This window comes from Hevea brasiliensis, chromosome 14 (genome assembly GCF_030052815.1).
Source record: "Hevea brasiliensis isolate MT/VB/25A 57/8 chromosome 14, ASM3005281v1, whole genome shotgun sequence".
Classification (NCBI taxonomy): domain Eukaryota; kingdom Viridiplantae; phylum Streptophyta; class Magnoliopsida; order Malpighiales; family Euphorbiaceae; genus Hevea; species Hevea brasiliensis.
This window is the reverse complement of record NC_079506.1, coordinates 3,122,969-3,144,290: the sequence shown is the minus strand read 5'-3', so window position 1 is coordinate 3,144,290 and position 21,322 is coordinate 3,122,969. Positions and strand designations below refer to the sequence as shown.

General features: G+C 32.8%; 2 protein-coding genes and 1 pseudogene across 2 annotated transcripts; 1 reads left to right on the top strand and 2 right to left on the bottom strand.

The window, feature by feature from the left end:
• Positions 1–7,921: 7,921 nt before the first annotated feature.
• LOC110669345 (coniferyl alcohol acyltransferase-like) lies at positions 7,922–10,841 on the top strand (annotated as a pseudogene).
• Positions 10,842–12,617: 1,776 nt separating this feature from the next.
• Positions 12,618–15,348, bottom strand: LOC110669343 (beta-glucosidase 17). The gene is made up of 11 exons (XM_021830983.2): positions 15,293–15,348; positions 15,076–15,151; positions 14,796–14,873; positions 14,619–14,706; positions 14,256–14,508; positions 13,956–14,071; positions 13,587–13,804; positions 13,464–13,495; positions 13,269–13,371; positions 13,042–13,144; positions 12,618–12,921 (listed from the first exon to the last, which is right to left on the bottom strand). Exons 2-11 carry the CDS (start codon positions 15,134–15,136, stop codon positions 12,753–12,755), a joined length of 1,221 nt encoding a protein of 406 aa, XP_021686675.2. The 5' UTR covers positions 15,137–15,151; positions 15,293–15,348; the 3' UTR covers positions 12,618–12,752.
• Positions 15,349–17,204: 1,856 nt separating this feature from the next.
• On the bottom strand, positions 17,205–20,767 carry LOC110669346 (beta-glucosidase 17-like). Its single transcript, XM_021830984.2, has 13 exons — positions 20,615–20,767; positions 20,347–20,416; positions 20,020–20,078; positions 19,751–19,826; positions 19,471–19,548; positions 19,257–19,344; positions 18,894–19,146; positions 18,570–18,685; positions 18,204–18,421; positions 18,075–18,106; positions 17,809–17,911; positions 17,625–17,727; positions 17,205–17,531 (listed from the first exon to the last, which is right to left on the bottom strand). The coding sequence occupies exons 1-13, from the start codon at positions 20,765–20,767 to the stop codon at positions 17,354–17,356; spliced, it is 1,527 nt and encodes a 508-aa protein (XP_021686676.2). The 3' UTR covers positions 17,205–17,353.
• Positions 20,768–21,322: the final 555 nt, after the last annotated feature.

Below are 21,322 nucleotides of genomic sequence, written 5' to 3'. Positions count from 1 at the left end.
TCAGAGTGTATACCATGCGTCAGAGGGAAGAAGCTGAAACATCAGACGTTGTAGCTGGTAATTTTTCCATCCTTGACCAAGATGTACATGTATTATTTGATCCTGGCTCCACACATTCGTATGTTAGTGCTAGTGTGATGTGTTCTACTGCTATTCAGTGTGTACCAATGGACTATGATGTGCTAGTAACTAGTCCATTAGGCCAGGTCGAGGTAAATAGGCTATATAGGGACTGTCCTTTGGTGATCCAAGGACATACTTTTCTGTCTGATTTAATTGAAATGCCCTTCAGAGATTATGACATTATCTTGGGCATGGATTGGTTAGCCAGGCATCATGCGATGATTGACTATAGACTGAAGACAGTCACTTTTGGTCTTCCTCAGTATGGTGATGTAGTAATACATGAGGAGAGACAGTTATTACCTTCAAATATCATTTCAGCTGCACTGGCCAAGAAAATGATTAGAAAAGGGTGTGAGGCGTACTTAGTACATGTGATAAACACCCAAGTGGGGAGTCCAGCACTGAGGGACATTCCTACTGTATGTGACTTTTCGGATGTATTTCCTGAAGAATTGCCAGGATTATCTCCAGAAAGAGAAGTGCAGTTTGAAATTGATGTTATGCCTGGTGTGGACCCAATCTCCATAACACCATACAGAATGGCACCTGCAGAAGTAAAAGAATTGAAAGTACAGTTGCAAGAGCTGCTTGATAAGGGCTTTATTCGCCCTAGTGTGTCACCTTGGGGAGCGCCAATATTGTTTGTTAAGAAGAAGGATGGCACTCTCCGGTTATGCATTGACTATCGGCAGTTGAATAAGGTGACAATAAAGAACAGATACCCATTGCCCCATATTGATGACTTGTTTGATCAGTTGATGGGTGCAGCTGTGTTCTCCAAAATTGACCTGAGATTAGGTTATTATCAGCTGAAAGTTCAAGAGCAGAGTATTTCAAAAATTGCCTTCAAAACCCGTTATGGCCATTATGAGTTCTTGGTAATGCCATTCGGGTTAACTAATGCTCTGGCTGCTTTTATGGATCTGATGAACACTATCTTCAGACCATACCTCGACCAGTTTTTTGTGGTATTTATTAATGATATATTGGTCTATTCGAGGAATGCAGAAGAGCATGATAGACATCTGCGGATTGTACTACAAACTTTGAGGGAGAAACAGTTATACGCCAAATTGTCGAAATGTGAATTTTGGCTGAAGGAGATATCCTTTTTGGGGCACATAGTATCAGCAGAGGATATTAAGGTAGATCCTAGCAAGATTGAAGCTGTCCTTAATTGGAAGCCACCCAGAAATGTCACGGAGATTCGCAGTTTTCTGGGGTTAGCTGGATACTACCGTCGATTTGTGAAGGAATTCTCCATGTTGGCATCTCCATTGACCAAGCTACTTAGAAAGGATGTGAAATTTCAGTGGACGGACAAATGCCAGCAAAGTTTTGATGAATTGAAGAGATGTTTGACAGAGGCTCCAGTCCTGACTTTACCTACACCGGGTAAAGAATATACTGATTCTGATGCTTCTCACAATGGGTTAGGTTGTGTGTTGATGCAAGATCGATATGTCATTGCCTATGCATCACGCCAGCTAAAACCGCATGAGAGGAATTATCCAACACATGATTTGGAGCTTACTATTGTGTTTGCTCTTAAGATCCGAGACATTATTTGTATGGGGAGAAGTGTTACATCTACAGATCATAAGAGTTTGAAGTATTTGGGCCCCAGAAAGAGTTGAATTTGAGACAGAGGAGATGGTTAGAGTTGATAAAGACTATGATTGTCCGATAGACTATCGGCCAGGAAAGCTAATGTTGTGGTGGCGCCTAAATCGCAAGACTATGGCAAGTCTACAGTTACTCCCTTGTCTTTGGTACATGAGTTGAGATCATTACATGCCGGTTTAGAGATTAATGATGAGGCGGATAGCGATTACATGGCATGTACAGCCGGTGTTAATTGATCGGTCGAATGGCGTAATGATGAAAGGTATCGGTCGTTGGAAGAAGTCCGGCAGGCAAGAAACCGAGTTCTCAATCGAGAGGATGGTTTCTTGCTACACGAGGCGAATATGTGTTCCTAATGATGTTAATTTGAGGCGATCATTTTGAAGGAAGCACATGAGTCTCCTTTGTTATACATACAGTGGTACAAAAATGTATAGAGGGCTAAAGGAGCATTCTTGGTGGATGGGTTTAAAAGAGATGTGGCGAGTTTATATCCAAATGCCTAACTTGTCGGCAAGTAAAGGCGAGCATCAAGTACCAAGGTTGTTACATCCACTACCAGTGCCAGAATGGAAATGGGAAAGAATAACGATGGACTTTGTAATGGTACTTCCGAGGACACAGAAGAGTCATGATGCAGTATGGGTCATTGTTGACAGACTGACTAAGTTTGCTTATTTTCTGCCAGTCCGAATGGACTACAGTTTGGACAGATTGGCCAGGTTGTACATTGATGAGATTGTGAGACTGCATGGAGTGCCAGTATCCATCGTATCAGACAGAGATCCTAGGTTCACTTCTAGATTCTGGGGTAGTCTTCAGAGAGCCCTAGGAACTAGATTGAACTTCAGTACTGCATTCCACCCACAGACAGATGGCCAGTCTGAGAGGGTAATTCAGATTTTGGAGGACATGCTACAGGCTTGTGTGATTGAGTTTGAGGGTAGTTGGGATACACACTTGCCTTTGATTGAGTTTGCTTACAACAATAGCTACCAATCAAGCATTGGGATGCCTCCATATGAAGCTTTGTATGGCAGAAAATGTAGAACCCCGTTGTGTTGGGATGAAAGAAAAATGATTGGACCCGAAATTGTTCAACAGACTGAAGAGAAAATTAGGGTGATCAAAGATCAACTTAAAGCTGCATCAGACCGTCAGAAGTCCTATATTGATTTGAAAAGAAGGGATATTGAGTATGCAGTGGGTGAGAAAGTTTTCCTCAAGGTTTCTCCTTGGAAGAGGATTATGAGATTCGGCAGAAAGGGGAAACTAAGTCCTCGTTTTATCGGGCCATATGAGGTATTGGAAAGAGTGGGTTCTTTGGCTTATCGTTTGGCACTACCTCCAGAGTTGGAGAAGATACATAACGTCTTTCATGTGTCTATGTTGAGGAGGTATCGATCAGACCCATCTCATGTACTACCAGTAGAGGAAATTAAAGTGAATCCAGACCTCACATATGAAGAAGAACCCATAGAGATTCTGGCTTATGAGGTGAAGCAGCTACGGAACAAGTAGATACCATTGGTAAAAGTGCTGTGGAACCATCATTCGGGCCAGGAGGCTACTTGGGAATGAGAGGAGGACATAAGGAGACAACACCCACAGCTGTTCAGAGATTGATACCAGATAAAAATTTCGAGACGAAATTTATTTTATGGGGGGGAGAATTGTAACACCCCTATTTGTATAGCCTGGTATATTTCACTGTTTCGGTGACCGGTGTCGGTCTGGACAATTAAGGGGATTAGAACCATACGTAAGACAACTAGAGAAACCATAAACAAAAATAATTAGTAATGTTCAATTAGTTAAGTATAAATAAGAAAAATAGAACATAAGAAGTTAAACGAGCCGAGAGTCACAGCAATGGGTGACCTCCTCGGGAACGGCTGCGAAGTCATTTTAAACTCAAATTTCGAACCGTAAAATGTAACGCTGCGGTCCTTAGGACCCTTATGAACACAGTGGAAAAGAGAAAATCACGAAAAAGAACTGTTAAGCCAGTCAAATAATTAGGTCAGGGAGCTGGAAGAAATATGGAATTATTTGCAAACCGGGATGAACCGGCGAGGGGCAATTTGGTCAATTGACCCCGAGAGCTGACTCCTGACCTAACTGTCAAATAAAATCAGAGAAAAGAAAATTTCCGAATCGAGAATTAAATTAAAGAACTAATAGAAAAAAAATTAAAAAAAAAAGAGAGAAAAATAAAAAAGTAAAAAAGTGATGACATCATGCATGACCTCATGCATGATGCCATAAATAAATTAATTAAGTTAATTATTAATTTAGATTTTTGTGGTCTTCCATAAGTTAAATTAGATAAAACAAAAGGAAAAAAAAAAAGAAGAAACAAAAAGTCCTTTTCCATCTCCCTTTGCCGCCTCACTTCTTCCATAAATCCTCCATGAAAGCTCTTCATTTAAGCTTACACTTAAGCTTAATTTTTCCTTACTCAACCTTAATAACTCTCATAAAAACTTCACTAGAGCTTGTTATTGCAACTTGAGAAGAGGATTACAAGAAGAAAGAAGAGTTAAAGATAGGGTTTTGAAGTTTTAAGAGAGGTTAGTATGTTAACTTGTTACTTTCCATTTTAAATGCATAATTAGTTGTTGAAATGAGCTTAGAACTAATGAAATGAAATAAAAATATGGGGGAAGGACCATTACTGAATTTTTGGCCAGCTTGAAGGGGAGTATGATTTGCATGAATTTAATGGGTTTGAATGAATTTATGGACCTCCCTTAGTTGAATGATTATGGTTGAGAACTTTGAAATTTGCTAATGGTAATTAAGTAGTGAGATTAGGGTTTGAAACCTAGGGTTTGAACCAAAAATATGAGAAATGAGTAAATGATATCTTTGACCAATTGTGTAGTGAAAAATGGTCAATTGTGACCAAATGAGTTGTGTTGGAATGGTTGGAATGGAAGCTAAATTCGGAGGTTGTATGGTCATGCTATTGGCAGCATGACCAAGTCAACTTTGAAGGATCAAAACTGAAATTTTACAAGTCCAATTGATATGGTACCAATTGGGGATGAAAATAGACATAAAATGACACAATTTTCATTTAGGAACCATGCCCAAAAAGTGACCAAAACTTAGTGAACCAATTGACCAAAGTTGAATAAGAGCGATGCACATTGTACAAACTGACCAAATGAACAGTGTTTGTTTATTTGGTCATAACTCGAGCTAGGCAGGTCCAAATGACCTGAAATTTTATCAGTGGTTAGATGAGATATAGACCTAAAACTTTCATGAAGAACACAAGTCGAAATTCTGCCAGAAACTAAGTCATTTGGCCTAAAACTAAGTCTAAACTAAGTCATTTAGATATAGACCTAAAACATCGAAATTAGCTCATTAAAGCTAGGTAAAAATTGAGTGAAATTTATTTTTGGATTTCTGCTAAGTTATGGTACTGAAACACTGTGAAATTATGTGTTTCAGCTGAAAAAGACTTGGAAACTCGGAGAGACTGAGTCAAGGCCTAGAGGCGACTCACGTCAGGTCTGTGCACAATAATTCTTGTTTAAATATTTTATTCTCAAAAATTTGACCTCTGTGATTAATTATGTACTGTGTTGCCATTTTAAAATCGCAAATATGACTTTGAAAATTGATTAGATTTTTCATAAATTATTTGAATAAATTGTTTTGAATTGATTTTGTGTTCACACTTAGCATGACAGTATCACATTATTCCTCCTCCATTTATGGGGTTGAGATCGTTTATTTTCCTCCCTCTCTGGCTTGCCAGTTGAGGTTGAGATCGGATGAGTACTCATTAGCTAGCTAGCCACCTCCCTTATTGATTTCGATTAATGGGGTTGTAGATTACTTTGTCGTGGTGTACAACACGGCATTGATCGAAAATTTTGTGTCATGGCTTAAGTTGTGTATATGATTTTGGCAACACTGTGTTTAATGAATTATTTGACTAAATGGAGTTGTTATGAGCTTTGATATTTTTGAAATATGATTGAGAATTATTTAAATGGTGTTTCATTAATGAATGATTTATTTATTGTATTTTAAATTTTTATTGTGCACTACTGAGTATTTTTATACTAAGCGATAGCTTATTTTGCTGTCGCAGATAAGAGCAAGGAGAAAGCAGCAGAGTGAGCTGCTATCGAATTGTGGACCACATCGATCATTTTGTACGGGTATTATTTTATACCCTTATAGATAATTTTGATGTAAATATAGAAATGTTGTATGTATCAATGTAAGTTGAGCAGTTGTAAATAAATTGTAATAATATTATTTATTTTGGATTTCCTTCTGTAAATTAATATTAGTACATGTGAATTTCATATTTTATGCTTGTGAATGGAGTTATTAAGTATTTTGAGATAATGAATTTTGATTTGGATTGTGGAATTGTTTTGAAGTGAATCGAATTGAGTTGATTTGTGATTTATTGGAGAATGGGAGTTGTGGAAAACTTTTGGAAGTGTTTTTTTTAGGTATTTGAAGAACGGTTTTCTCCAATTACAAATAGAACTCTGTCAAAATTTTTATAAAATTTGCAGCAAAATTAAAATGGACAAAAATTTTTACTAGTAGTTAAACTTTGAATAAATAGTTTTTAATTCCTACCAAAATGCTCACCACTTCTAAAATGTAAGAAAATTGTTTTAAAATCCCTTGTAGGGTACTTAATGAGTTATCGGTAGGTGAAGTTCGGTAGTTCATTAAGTATTCTACGGGATCATGTTATGTCTTACAGAGGGGTAAGGTGTGACACAGTTGCTGCATTCGTGGACCATTCCCAATCGAGAACCTCTGTTTAATATCCTCCCACAGATCCTTTATGTTCTCCATGTGAGAGATGGTCGAGCGAAGCGTCGGTTCAATGGTGTTAAACACCCAAGAAACCAGCATAGAGTTAACCGTCCACCATTCTTCGAGTTCCAGTGAGTCATCTGTTGGTTGCTTGACAGATCCATCAATAAAACCATATTTCTTTTTGGCCCGCAATGCAGTCCGCATAGCTTGCGGCCATTCTTCGTAATTCTCGCCCTTCAACTGAACTTGGGTAATCAAGTTACCTGGGTTGTCATTCGAATTCAGTGTGTAAGAACTAGAAGTTTTCTTCCCTAATCCAGAACTCTCATTTTTCTTTTCATCAGCTATGGCTCTGATACCATATAAAAGAACTAAGAAATTTTGGAATAAGAATTCTGATCTTTATTGCCCCAGAAATCAAATATATATATATATATATATAAAAAATTACAGCTAACAAATAGGTTCCTAATCAAGCTAAACTACCAAAATTGTATCAGAATCATACAACAAAAGGTAAGAACAGATATATACACAAAAATTCCTAAACAAATGCCTTAAATAAATGTAAAATAAGTGATAGCTAACGGCCCTTCCAATATTTTTAACCTTTTATTTTCATTATTAACTGAATCCGATTTGAAAAACCTTATTTTCACTGGAAAAAATTTTAAATAATTAAATTGAGCAATTCTTAGATGAATTTATCTATTTTGCTGTATGGAATGAAAGTAAATGAGAATCACAAAAATCAAATATTCATCAATCATTCGGAGTATGACAAAAAAAAAAAGCTAATTTTTTTTATAAGCACAAAGAATAATCATAATTATATTTCTGATCAACATATACTTGTTGGATGATTGGGAAGCACAAAGCACAAAAATTAAAAAGAGGGGGCTAAGTGATATGATAAATGGTGAGAATGGTTTTTTATCCTTATGATATCATTTAATGCATCATTAAGGATTCTGATTTCTTATAAAATTAAGCAAGCTGTCATTTCTTCTAGCTTCTGATTTTCTCAACTTCCAGTCATAACTAACAAATGATGATCGAGTCATGATCAGGTTATTATCAAAATCCAAAACGAATCCATGACCGTAAATTCATTATCTTTTTGCAATCTATATGTTGAAATTTATAAAATCATGTATTATCAATTGGCTTTCACTTTTTGCTTGCCTTGTTCAATTTAGAGAAACTCATCCATTCAATTTAGTGACTCTGTACCCATTAAATAGTAACCTCGTCGCGGGAATATGGTGAACGAGGTTATTAAATATATGTTCAGATTAGACATATAATTTAATTAATTTATTTTATTAATAAAAATTATTATATTACAGTCTTAAGTGTGTGTATATATAATTATATTAAATAAAATTTATAGTAAATTTAAAACTTGTATACAATTATTTCCACCGTAGCTAGCTTGGCTTATAAAATCACAGGCATCCCTTCCCAAAGGACCAAACCCAACAAGCAATTGAAATTTGGTTTCACCACAGAGAGTTAAGAGAGAGCAGAGAAACATGGGTTCCGAAGGAGGGGATAACGGCATGTTCAGTGTCACTGTGACCAAGAAGGAAGTGGTGGCGGCAGCGCTACCATTGCAAGAACATTGGCTGCCACTTTCCAACCTAGATTTGCTTCTCCCTCCAGTTGACGTGAGTGTTTTCTTTTGTTACAGAAACAATAATAACCATATGATGAAGAGTTTCGGGTCCATGGTGGGTGTTCTGAAGAAAGCAATGGCTCAAGTTCTGGTGTCCTACTACGCCTTCGCGGGTGAGGTAGTGGAAAACTTCGTGGGAGAGCCTGAGATCCTATGCAACAACAGGGGTGTGGACTTTTTTGAGGCTTTTGCAGATATTGATCTCAAAGACCTCAACTTGTATAACCCCGACCACTGCATTGAAGGCAAACTGGTGCCCAAGAAGAAGGACGGTGTGCTGGCTGCCCAGGTCAGTCGCGTATTAAAATTTATCACACACATGCGGGCTTGGAATTGTTTATTTAATTATTTTAACATTATTATCCGCAAATTCTCTGTACACCTCTATTCTCCAATCATTTTTTTTTTTTTCCGGGAAAGATGATTTCATTCAAAGTCCCAAGAAGGTAAGGTAGAAATTACAAAGTAGTATTTCCACATACCTTTTGCTTTTAATAGTAACGTACGGCTCCAAATTAAATGTTTTGATTTCGGAATATTTAGTTAATTATTTACAAATTAAAATAATAAAGTAAATTAATCCTGTAAAAAATTCCTTACATATAACTTTTTTTTTTTAGCTGCAACTAAAATTATATTACAAAACTTTATGGGTATCCTGATACAAGATAGCATAAGCCAATCAGGTGAAAATATCTTATTGTTTTCTTTCACGCTCTGTTTAAGAAATTTTTCTGAGAGCAGGAAAATAAAGATTGAAAAATAAAAAATATTTTTTTTATTTTTGTCTAAATAAAAAGGGAGAAAAATAAAAAGAGAAAAGAAAAGTATGATAAATTTATAATTTTATTTTATATATTAAAAAAAATTTAGAAATAAATTTATAATTTTATCTCTTATATTTTTAAAAAAATTTAAAAAAGAGTAATTTATAATTTTGATATGTAATTTTACCTTTTTATTATTTTCTCTCAAAATAAAAAAAAATAACAAAAAAAAAATAAAGATTATTTTCCCTTCGCTTTCATTTTTTCTTCACTTTTAAATAAAAAAAATATTAATCTCAATTATTTTTTCTTATTTATTTTCTTCCCTCCCCTTCCCGTATCCAAACAAAAAAGAGGGTTAGTAGCATGGCTAAATACCTCTCCACATTTTGTCAAAAAAAAAAAAGCAAATGTATTCATGTCAAATCAGCATCGGCCGAAGTGGCTGACGGCACTTTGACTCATTTTCACCAGCCCAATAATTCCCAATCATTCAAAAAATTTTATATATATGTCATGAATTAAAAAAAACAAAAAGACAAGTCAACCTATAAATATATATATAAGATGATTTGGAATAAATTATTTACAAGAGAATATTAAAATAAATTTTTATATAATTATATTTATTTTTTAAAAATAATTTTAAAAATTAACAACGTTTATATACATAATTCGCAATCATAGGTAACGGAACTCAAATGCGGCGGTGTCGTGGTGGCGTGCACATTTGATCATCGCGTATCAGACGCCTACTCGGCCAACATGTTTCTTGTGTCGTGGTCAGAAACGGCTCAATCCAGAGCGATCTCAGTGGTTCCATCTTTCAGGCGATCTCTGCTGAACCCTAGACGTCCTGCTTGCATCGATCCTTCCCTGGACAACATGTACGTACCCATCTCCAAGCTGCAACCTCCCAATGAGCCTCAGGCCGATTCTGATCACGTCATAAGTCGAATATATTATGTGAAAGCCGATCAGCTTAACGAATTACAATCACTTGCAAGCTCCGCTGGCTACAAGAGGACAAAACTCGAATCTTTTAGCGCTTTCTTGTGGCAACTGGTTGCCAAATCTGCCAAATAAAATGTTGCCGCTGGAACGGCAAAGATTTCAAAAATTGGCATTGTGGTGGATGGGAGGACGAGGTTAAGTGATAAAACTGTTAATAAAGCAACATTAATGGATGCCTACTTTGGAAATGTACTATCAATTCCCTATGGAGGAAAGAGAATTGATGATCTAATCGAAAATCCATTGAGTTGGGTAGCGAGTGAGGTCCATGATTTCCTGGAGAGTGGTGTGACAAAGGAGCATTTCTTGGGGCTGATTGACTGGGTTGAGGCTCATAAGCCAGAGCCAGCCGTGGCTAAGATATACAGTAGCGGTAGTGATGGTGGACCGGCTTTTGTGGTGTCTTCAGGGCAAAGATTTCCGGTTTCAAAGGTGGACTTTGGGTGGGGAGCGCCTGCCTTTGGGTCGTATCATTTTCCTTGGGGCGGTAGCGCTGGATATGTCATGCCGATGCCAAGTCCAACCAGGAACGATGATTGGATAGTGTATATGCACCTTTTGAAGGGGCAAATGGAGTTGATAGATATACACCTTTTGAAGGGGCAAATGGAGTTGATAGAGGCTGAGGCTGCCAATTGTTTTAGGCCCCTCTGTTGGGATTATCTTAATCTGCTTTCATCACATTCTATAGTTACCCCATATACCATATAATTTATTTGCTCCTTATTAATTGAAATTAAGAATTAATGCTTTGCATTCGATGTTGTTGTTAATTGTAATTACAGTTTGATCTGCAGTTATATTAATTATCTTGCCCATCAGTTGCTAGATTGTTAGTACATATATAGTTCAAATAATAAATTTTACGTAAAATTATTTTTCTTAATATATCGAGTACTTAATTATATTGTCCTAAAAAAAATAAATAATTTATATCATTAAATTATTTTTAAAATTAATATATTTTATTTTTAAATATGTATTAAATAGAAGTAAGTTAATAAATAAGGACCTGGACTATAGTAATGCCCCCCAACTGTACACTGGGATGAGCATTTGATGAATTTGAAGCAAAGAAATTCCATCGTCTTCGTCGTAATCAACTATTTTAGTTATTTTATTTTATTAAAAAAAAAAAAAAAAGGATATGAGTTTGGGTAAAATTCACCCAAATCACCAGCTGGACTCAAAGCGACAGTGTAATGATTATAATTAGATCCACCACCACCTCCTCCTCCTCCCCCCTCTCTAAGCAACATTGCCTTATTTTTTAAGCTGGTAAATTAGTAACTAATTAAATTTAGATCTTATTTAAAGTTTATGTCGGAGTGTTATGCTTTTTTAATTGAATTGATGATTTTCAACTATTTTATTTTCATTCAATTAATTATTTTTTCAATTTAATTTAATTATATTAATAATTTTAATTAGATCATTAACTTAGAAATATACATTCATTTACAATATATATATATTTTTTATTTAACTTTTATTTACAATATATCCCACAATCTTGTTCACTAATCAATGAGGAATGTGGGATAACCATTTTCCTCAAATGCAATTTAGGAGATTCCCAGCCCAAAGAGATTGGATTGTGGGCTTCAATTTGAATTAGGCCACATCAGTAAACTAGCCCATTTTGATTTGGTTTTGGCCCATTTATATATACCCTTTATTTTCTTGTTCAGCGAAAGTAGGACAACCAACTGTAGAGAGAAGAAATTATTGTATGGACTTAGCCACCACAGGCTTAAAAATCTAAATATGTGAGATGAATAAGTTGTATTAAATGCCCTTGATTATTTCATGATTAAAATAAATTCTTTTAATTTTAATTTTATTTTTTGAAAAAGTCCTTTTAAGCAAGTTTCAGATTTATTTTCTTTTTGTTTTTAATTGACACTAAATTAATATTTAATAAAATAAATTTATAAATTATTATTTTTTTATTTTTTATATAAAAACTTAAATATTGATAAAATATTATATATTAATAAAATATTATTTTAAATTTTAAATTTATATTATTATATTATCAATTTTTCAGGTTGTTACAAATTAAATTTTAATTAGAAATAAATAATATATATAATTAATAATTTTAGTAATAAATTTAGTTGGAATAAAATAATTTTATTGCTAATGATTATTAATTAATTCAATCATAAAGATAAAGAGAAAAAGCAAGGAAAGAGAGAAAAATAGTAGTTTTATTATTTTTAACTAAAAACCTGTTATTATAGGTTCAGAAGATTTTTTATGAAATAAAGTTAAAGTTAAAGGGATTTTATTTTAACCAATTAAAATTAAATGACAAATAAAATAATTATATAAGTTGAGAGAACGATCGATGCAATTACCTTATGTGAGACTCATACATTTAATAGATGGACCTCAACATATATTTTCTAGAGCTTAAAATTTTTTAAATGGTGGAATATGATCATATAATCGATCCTAAAGAATCTTATTATGCTTATAATTATATTGGTAAAGTTAAAATAAAGCTGATCCCAGAATATCTTGATTTTGAGTATCAAATAGGAAAAAAAAAAAAAGAAAAGTAGAGATTGAAACTCTAACAATCTCTTTCTATTTAAAAGTTTTTTAAACAAAGATGATGGATGAGACATTAAAAGATAAAACCTAATCTAAATTTCAAAATAGAACTGTCATTGAGCTAAGCCTGTAACAAACTAAGAATTTAACAAATCCAAGTGAGGTTCAATCTAGTTTTGAAGGAATAATTTGAACCAGTAGGCAGAATATTTGAGGTGGCGTTTGTTCTTATTCTTATAATCAACATAAGTAATGCCAAATCGGAAGGTGTAGCCAGAATTCCACTCATAATCATCCAAGAATGACCATATGTAATATGACTTCACATTAACACCCTTCCTGCCAAATTCAAATTAGTCATGATATTAGTTTGTTAAATATATATGCCCAATTAATTAATTCACATGATTTTGTTTTAATTTTCCAAATTATATTATTAAGAATCTAATAATTACTTACTTGATAGCCTTTAAAATATGGGATAAGTGGCTGCTAAGGTATTTTATTCTCGCACTATCTTTAAGGCTAACTTCAAGTGGCAAGGTGCCATTGTCAGCCATTCCTGCAAAGCAGGGCAAAAACATCATTAGCAGCTAATAGACAAGTTAGACTAACAGAAAGTACCAGAGAATTTTCCAATTAAAAATAAACAAGCTAGACTAAAATAGGATTTTTTTTTTTTTTACCATTTTCTGTGATATAAATAGGAGGATTATTGTAATTCTTCTTCACATGTAATAGAAGCTTTCGCAGTCCCTTTGGATAGATGTAAAGCCAACTCAAAGCAGTCTGCAAAACTTGAGAGATGAAATAGCTAGCAAACATAATATTTCAATATATATATATATATATATATATATATGCAAGAAAGAAATATGTACCGGTGTGCCAACGGGAACTCCATTCTTTTCAGCTGAGATGAAAAAATAATGCATAAATAGAATTAGTAATAGTTGGATTAAAATTCATTCTTCAAAAGTAAATAATCAAGATTTTGAGCATACGAGTTGATATTGCACGCATGTCGGCGTCATAACTATGGTTGGAAGTGTTAGTGAATGGGGCACTCTCTGCATAATATGTGGTGTAGTAATTTAGGGTAAGAAAATCAAAAGACCCTTTTAAAATCTTGGATTGTTCTTCACTGAATTTTGGGAGTCTATTTCCCACTAATTCCCTCATGCTTTGGGGATAGTCACCATATGTAATTGGATGTGCAATCCTACAAAAAATATTTGACAAATAAATGTTAATTTCAAATAGAAGTCTATTTAGTATTACTATGTAAACTGTTATTAGGAAAAACATCCTTTTAAATATATTAATTAGCGATCAAATTATAACTTCATCGAAAAAGAAAAGTACATAATTACCATCCAAAATAGAAATCCAAAGCTCTGGAAGCAGCCAAGCGACTAGACTTTGTATTGCATTTTGGGATAAACCATTGGCCTGCAATTGTAATCCCAATTTCTCCTTTCTGCATAACCTGCAACAATTATAATAATTATGAGTTCATCTTTACCCCAAACCAAGAGCTTGTATCTTATGTAAAGTTGCACACATTTGATTCGTACAAAAGCATTGTATCAGAATTGCCTCTGGAATTATAAGATTTCAATAAATTTCAGTTAGAGTCAAATTAAAAAAAAAAAAAAAAAAGGAATGCAAACCTTGTACTTCTCCTTGTACAATTTCACAGCAGCTGAATGACAAAGAAGCATATGGTGGATGACAATGTAGGGTTCAGTGGCAGAGTCTCCAGCTGAACAATTTCCTACGTAGTTGGAACATCGACCCGGAGCAACGGTACCATTATTGTATCCCATCATGGCAAATATATTGGGTTCATTCATAGTTACCCAAAGCTTTACTCGATCACCAAATGTCTTAAAACAAAAGTCTACGTAGTCTAAATAATCATACCTATTCATCAAATTATAAGAGAATTATACTTTCAAGGAACTATATATGCATTTTTCTTTCCCTTGTTTATATATATTCAAGCTTCGTTTGTAGGGCAAGGCATATCTTACACAATCTTGGGGCTTAGAAAGCCACCGTACTCATCTTCCAGAGCTTGTGGAGGGTCGAAATGGATTAAAGTTACAAAGGGCTTTAAACCTGTTTAAAATTATGAACTTATTAGATGATTGAAAAAAAAAAGTGCGAGAGAGATAGAGAGATGGAGGGAGGAGATGGAATTTGAGTACCATTGGCAAGCAGCTCGTTGATGAGGTCACTGTAGAATTTAACACTTAGTGGATTCACTCCCCCACTGATTTTCCCCTCTGAATCCAAAAGTAAATTAAAACATTAAAAATCAATAGCATATGCTTCTCAATTTTAATCGAAAATTCTAATCAATTTCAATTTCAGATGATTCATTCCTGCCTGTAGTTAATGGATATCAATTGGAGTCAATATGTGCATTGTAAGATTGATTTTGGGTCATTAATTAGATAAAATCTCAATTTCAAATTGTTATCATACTTGGTAATATTCGACTCCATGAGATGGAGAACCTGAAGGAGTCCAAACCAATCTTTTTCATCAATTTTATGTCCTCCTGCAACATTTCACATTCATTTTAATTAAATTGAACCAATAAGTTTTGATTTAGTGATACTAAAATTTTAAGATTTTTAGATTTCGAGTTTAAACTCATGCAAGCAAAAGAATATTTGAAGAGCAATTAGTTAATTAGTACCTTATAATGGCTATAAAAATCATCTGCTACATCTCCTGTACTATGATCAGCAATTTTTTCTGCCACGCAAAGTTAAATTCATCAGAAAGAACAAAAAGCAAAAAGATAGGAGTAGTAGGATGCACGATATGAACCACTCCAAGCATAAATGAAAATACACAGATGTTAAAAGGAGAGACCTGGATGTTTCCTGACAAATGTATCCCATATACTTGGACCTCTGCCATCAATAAGTGCTGCTCCTTCAGACTGAAGAAAATTAAATATGTAAATTCTAATCTGAAGAAATCAGAAAACATTAATTGTAAACAAAATGAATCCATCTTTTTCAAGGGGCATTTCATTTCATTTGATATTTATTTTAGCCTTTTCCTCACAATTTTTTTTTATCAGAAAAAAAAATCATATGTAATTTCTCTCTCACAAATTTGACATCACTTGCTATTCATCATGAATACATCCGATTCAAAATCATATGTAGTCCATTTTAATTTATAAAAATTAACATTTTGATCGAAAATATTTGTAACTTATAAATAGATTTATAATTCTTCCATTATAGCAAAATGATGAATAATCCGAAGATGAAGAATATTAATGTATTTCAATTTGTATCAAAGAAGAAGAAGAAACGGGAGGAGGATAGAAGGGATTAGCATCATACTTGGTATGCAGCGGATCCAGCTCCAAATATGAAATTTTCTGGAAAACTGCTTCTGTTGAGTGGCAGCAATCGGTTATGTTTCAACCCGTCAGCACAAGTTGCTAAGGTGACTAAGGCTAAGAGGCCCAAGATGAAGTATCCTCTAGTTGCCATGGCTTGATTTGGCATTCGTCAACTTCTTTTGAATAGTCATATAAATAACAAAGGAATCTCTCTTTAATTCGATGCCTGCTTTAAATATATTGAAAAGTCTGGTTTTATGTTGATAAGACATATCAAATGGGGTTTCTTAGATTTGAAGAGAAGACAAACCTGCTTAAGATAAAGTGCAACCGAGAAAGCCAGTCAAAGTAATAATAGAAGTGTTATGCTAAATATCTAAGTCTTTCTTTATCTTCGTGAGATTTGAAGTTTAAAATTTAAGAGAAATCAATAATATCATTTCAAAAAATATTCGTAACGATTTAGCAAATATATAGTGACTGTCAATAAGGTAATATGATTGGTTTTCCACACCTTAAAAGTCCAATAATTTATCACTTTAAATTTGATCTCTAGATTTATTATTTTTATGGTAAAAATTATTATTAGATTTTAGACTCCACAGATTTTTTGAGATGAGCGTCAAATTCCATATTATTGGACTTCTTTAGATGAGCTCGTCTCCATCAAAATAACAATTTGGTTTGTCCCCTCTTTCCTTTTAATAAGGCTAACCACATATCTATTTTCCAACCAAACCAAATAATTAGCTGAAAATTTTTGAAATTGAAAATTCTCATTGAGCAGATTTTTTTTTTTTTTCGAATTGAATCATTCTAAAATATATATTTTCAGTAATTGAATTGAATTAAAATTGAATTACATTGAATTAGAAAAAAAAATTGATTTCAAATTATTTTTTATTTTATTTTATACAATAATTTCAATTAAATATTAGTATGAATAATTTCTATCATAATTTAAACTGAAATTTCACATATATTTTACCAACAATTACATTTATATAATTCAATTAAATTTTGTCATATTTATATTTTTTAAAAATTTTTATCATAATTAAAATTTTAGTTACATATAATTTTTAAATAGTTACATTTATATAATTAAAATAAATTTTATTTCAGTGTATTTACATTCAACTAACAAACTAATATTACATAGCATATTAGAACTCAATAAAATTAGTTTAAATGATAAAGGTGGTAGCTCCTATTTCTTATTATATATATATAATTAGAGATAAACTCTATGAATCTCTTTTTATTTAAAAATTTTAAAAATATGAGGGAGGAGAGACTCCAAAATAAGACATAATCTAAATTTAAAGGTACAACTATTATCAAGCTAAAGCTTGCAACACTCACAGAATTTAACAAATCCAAATGAGTTTCAATTTAATTATTAGAACTTAGGAGGAATTTTTTGAACCAATAGGCTGAGTATTTGAGGTGGCGTTTGTTATTATTCTTATAATCAACATAAGTAATGCCAAATCGGATGGTGTAGCCAGAACTCCACTCAAAATCATCAAAAAATGACCATATGTAGTATGACTTCACATCAACACCCTTCCTGCCAAATTCAAATTAATCATCATTAGTATTCTTAAAAAAGAGAATAATCATGATTAGTTTGTTAAATATGTCCAATTAATTCATTCCTTACTTTATAGCCTTTAAAATATGAGATAGGTGACTACTAATGTATCTTATTCTCATACTATCTTTAAGGCCAACTTCAAGTGGCAAGGAGCCATTGTCAGCCATTCCTGCAAAGCATGTCAAAGACACCATTAGCAGCTAATTTTTGTACGACTAAAATAGGCAATTGATTTTTTTTTTTTTTTTACCATTTTCAGTGATATAGATAGGAGGATTATTGTAATTCTCCTTCACATGTAATAGAAGCTCTTGCAATCCTTTTGGATATATGTAAAGCCAACTCAAAGCAGTCTGCAAAACTTGTTGGGTTAAATAGCTAGTAAACATAATTTTTTTTTTTTAAAAAAAAGGTGCTAATTAGACTTATTATTCTGTTTTCAGAAGTAGTATTAGCAGCTAATAATTTAAGCAGTTCTTTTAAAATGTGCAAAGAAAGAAGATAATATATATATACCGGTGTGCCGATGGGAACTCCATTCTTTTCAGCTGTAATGAAAATAATGCATAAATAGAATTAGTAATGCATAAATGGATAAAAATTAATTCTTCAAAAATAAATAAATAATCAAGATTTTGAACATACGAGTTGATTTTGCAAGCATGTCAGTATCATAACTATGGCTGATAGTGTTAGTGAATGGAGCACTCTCTGCATAATATGTGGTGTAGTAATTTAGCGTAAGAAAATCAAAAGACCCTTTTAAAATCTTGGATTGTTCTTCACTGAATTTTGGGAGTCTACTTCCCACTAATTCCCTCATGCTTTGGGGATAGTCACCATATGTAACTGGATGTGCAACCCTACACAAATATTTGACAGACTAATGTTAATTTCAAAAAAGAGCCTATTTAGCATTATCATTTCAACTATTATTAAGAAAAATTTCACTATAAATATATTAATTAGAGACTATTAAAAAATTATAGTAAATTAAAAGTACTTAATTACCATCCAAAATAGAAATCAAAAGCTCTAGAAGTAGCCAAGCGATCAGAAGGTGTATTGTATTTTGGGATAAACCATTGGCTTGCAATTGTAATCCCAATTTGTCCTTTTTGGATAACCTGCAAAAATTACTATAAATTTTGAGTTCATCACTACCCCCAAACCAATGGCTAATGTACTCAAGCTACCATCAAATTTGGTTCATATAAAAAATCTCATATTAATTGGCTTTTAGTTTAATAGTATTCGAATTGTCTTCAGAACTACAAGATTTTGAGATCAAATATTAATTAGAGTCAAATAAAAAAAAAAAAAAAACAAACCAACCTTGTACTTCTCCTTGTACAATTTCACAGCAGCTGAATGACAAAGAAGCATATTGTGGATAGCAATGTAGGGTTCAGTGGCAGAGTTTCCGGCCGAGCAGTTCCCTAAATAGTTGGAACATCGACCCGGAGCAAGGACACCACTACTGTATCCCATCATGGCAAATATATTGGGTTCATTCATAGTTACCCAGAGCTTGACTCGATCACCAAATGTCTTGAAACAAAAGTCTACATAGTCTAAATAATCATACCTATTCATCAAATTAGAAGAGAATTATACTTTTAGGTACTGCATACCCATTTTTCTTTTCCTTGTTTATAATATGATCAAGCTATACTTGTGGGGTAAAGCATCACTTACACAATCCTGGGGCTTAGAAAGCCGCCATATTCATCTTCCAGAGCTTGTGGAGGATCGAAATGGATTAAAGTCACAAAGGGCCTTAAACCTGTTTATATTAGTGAAAATTATAAACTTGTTTGATGATTGAAACTGAAAAAAGAATGTGTGTGTGTGAGTGAGAGAGAGAGAGAGAGAGAGAGAGAGAAGGAGGGAGGATATGGAATTTGAGTACCATTGGCGAGCAGCTCGTTGATGAGGTCATTGTAGAATTTAACACCTAGTGGATTCACTCCCCCACTGATTTTCCCCTCTGAATCCAAAAGTAAATTAAAACATTAAAAATCAATAGCATATGCTTCTCAATTTTAATCGAAAATTCTAATCAATTTTAATTTCAGATAAGTCATTCCTGCCTGTTATTAAAGGATATCAATTGGGGTTAATATGTGCATGGTAAGTAAGATTTTGGGTAACTAATTAGATAAAATCTCAATTTCAATTTGTTATCATACTTGGTAATATTCGACTCCATGAGATGGAGAACCTGAAGGAGTCCAAACCAATCTTTTTCATCAATTTTATGTCCTCCTGCAACATTTCACAATCATTTTAGTTAAACTGAATCAATAAGTTTTCACTCATCTATAAGGCTTTAAAATTTCAAATTTTTGAGATAAATTGAATTCAAAAGCAGAAAAACAAAAAGAATATATATTTCATAAGTTAGATTTTAGTATTATTAAATTATATATATGAAGAGTAGTAATTGGTTAATTAATACCTTATAATGGTGATAGAAATCATCTGCTACATCTCCAGTACTACGATCAGCAATTTTTTCTGTCACATAAAGTTAAATTTAACCAATAAATGTAAGGAAAAAAAGAAAAAAGAAATTAGATACATTATGACTTCTTTCGGGGATAAATTTTTTTAAAAAAATAAAAATTTTCTAAAATTAAAAAAAAAATGAATTTTTTATTTTAAAAATGATAATTAAAAAAAAAAAAACAGTTATATCCCAATATCTTGGGCCTCCAGGCATAAATGATGTTGTATCAGCCACTCCATGCATAAATGAAAATATACAAAAGTGAAAAATAGAGACCTGGATGTTTCCTGACAAATGTATCCCATATGCTTGGGCCTCTGCCATCAATAAGAGCTGCTCCTTCAGACTGAAATAAAAAAATATTTAAATTCTAATACATAGAAATCAAGAATAACATTAATTATGAACAAAATGAACCCATCTTTCTCAAGGAACATTTCATTTCATTTGATATTTATTTTAGGCTTTTCCTCTCACATAAGAATAGCAAAGAAGATTGATGAACTTCAATTTGTATTAAACAAGAAGAAGAAGAATATCATACTTGGTAGGCAGCAGATCCAGCTCCAAATATGAAATTTTCTGGAAAACTGCTTCTGTTGAATGGCAGCAATCGGCTAGGTTTCAAACCATCAGCGCAAGTTACTAAGGTGACTAAGGCTAGGAGGCCGAAGATGAAGCATCCTCTGGTAGCCATGGCTTGATTTGGTGATCGTCAACTTCTCTATTGTCCCCTTCATATATACAAAAATAGAAACCAGATTTTTTTTTACTAATTATATAAATAATATATGAATCTTTCCTTAATTCGATGCCTGAATTAAATATATGGCGATATTATATTACATATTTACATAATTTAGTTATAATAAATTATATATATCCTATTATCAAAAATTGGAATGGGTTTCGAAGCCACATGCGTATACATTTGTGTGTGTGCAAATCGAAATTGGGCACATGGACATTAGATATTTTTTTTTATTTTAATTTTTTTAAAAAATAGTATATTACGAAAAGAAAATTAATTATTAAATTACTGAATGAATAGCTAGTTGCGTATTATAGTATATATTAAATTAATTAAATTAATTTTTAAATTGAGAGAATGTGATGGATGTCATTAATAATTATTTTTAATTATTACAGGGAATAAAAAAAGTTAAAAAGGTAAAACAACTTCATCAAGGGTAATGGATGGTTTTCTTTTTATTTTATTTTAATGTTTTCTTTTGCACTTTGATTTGGTTGG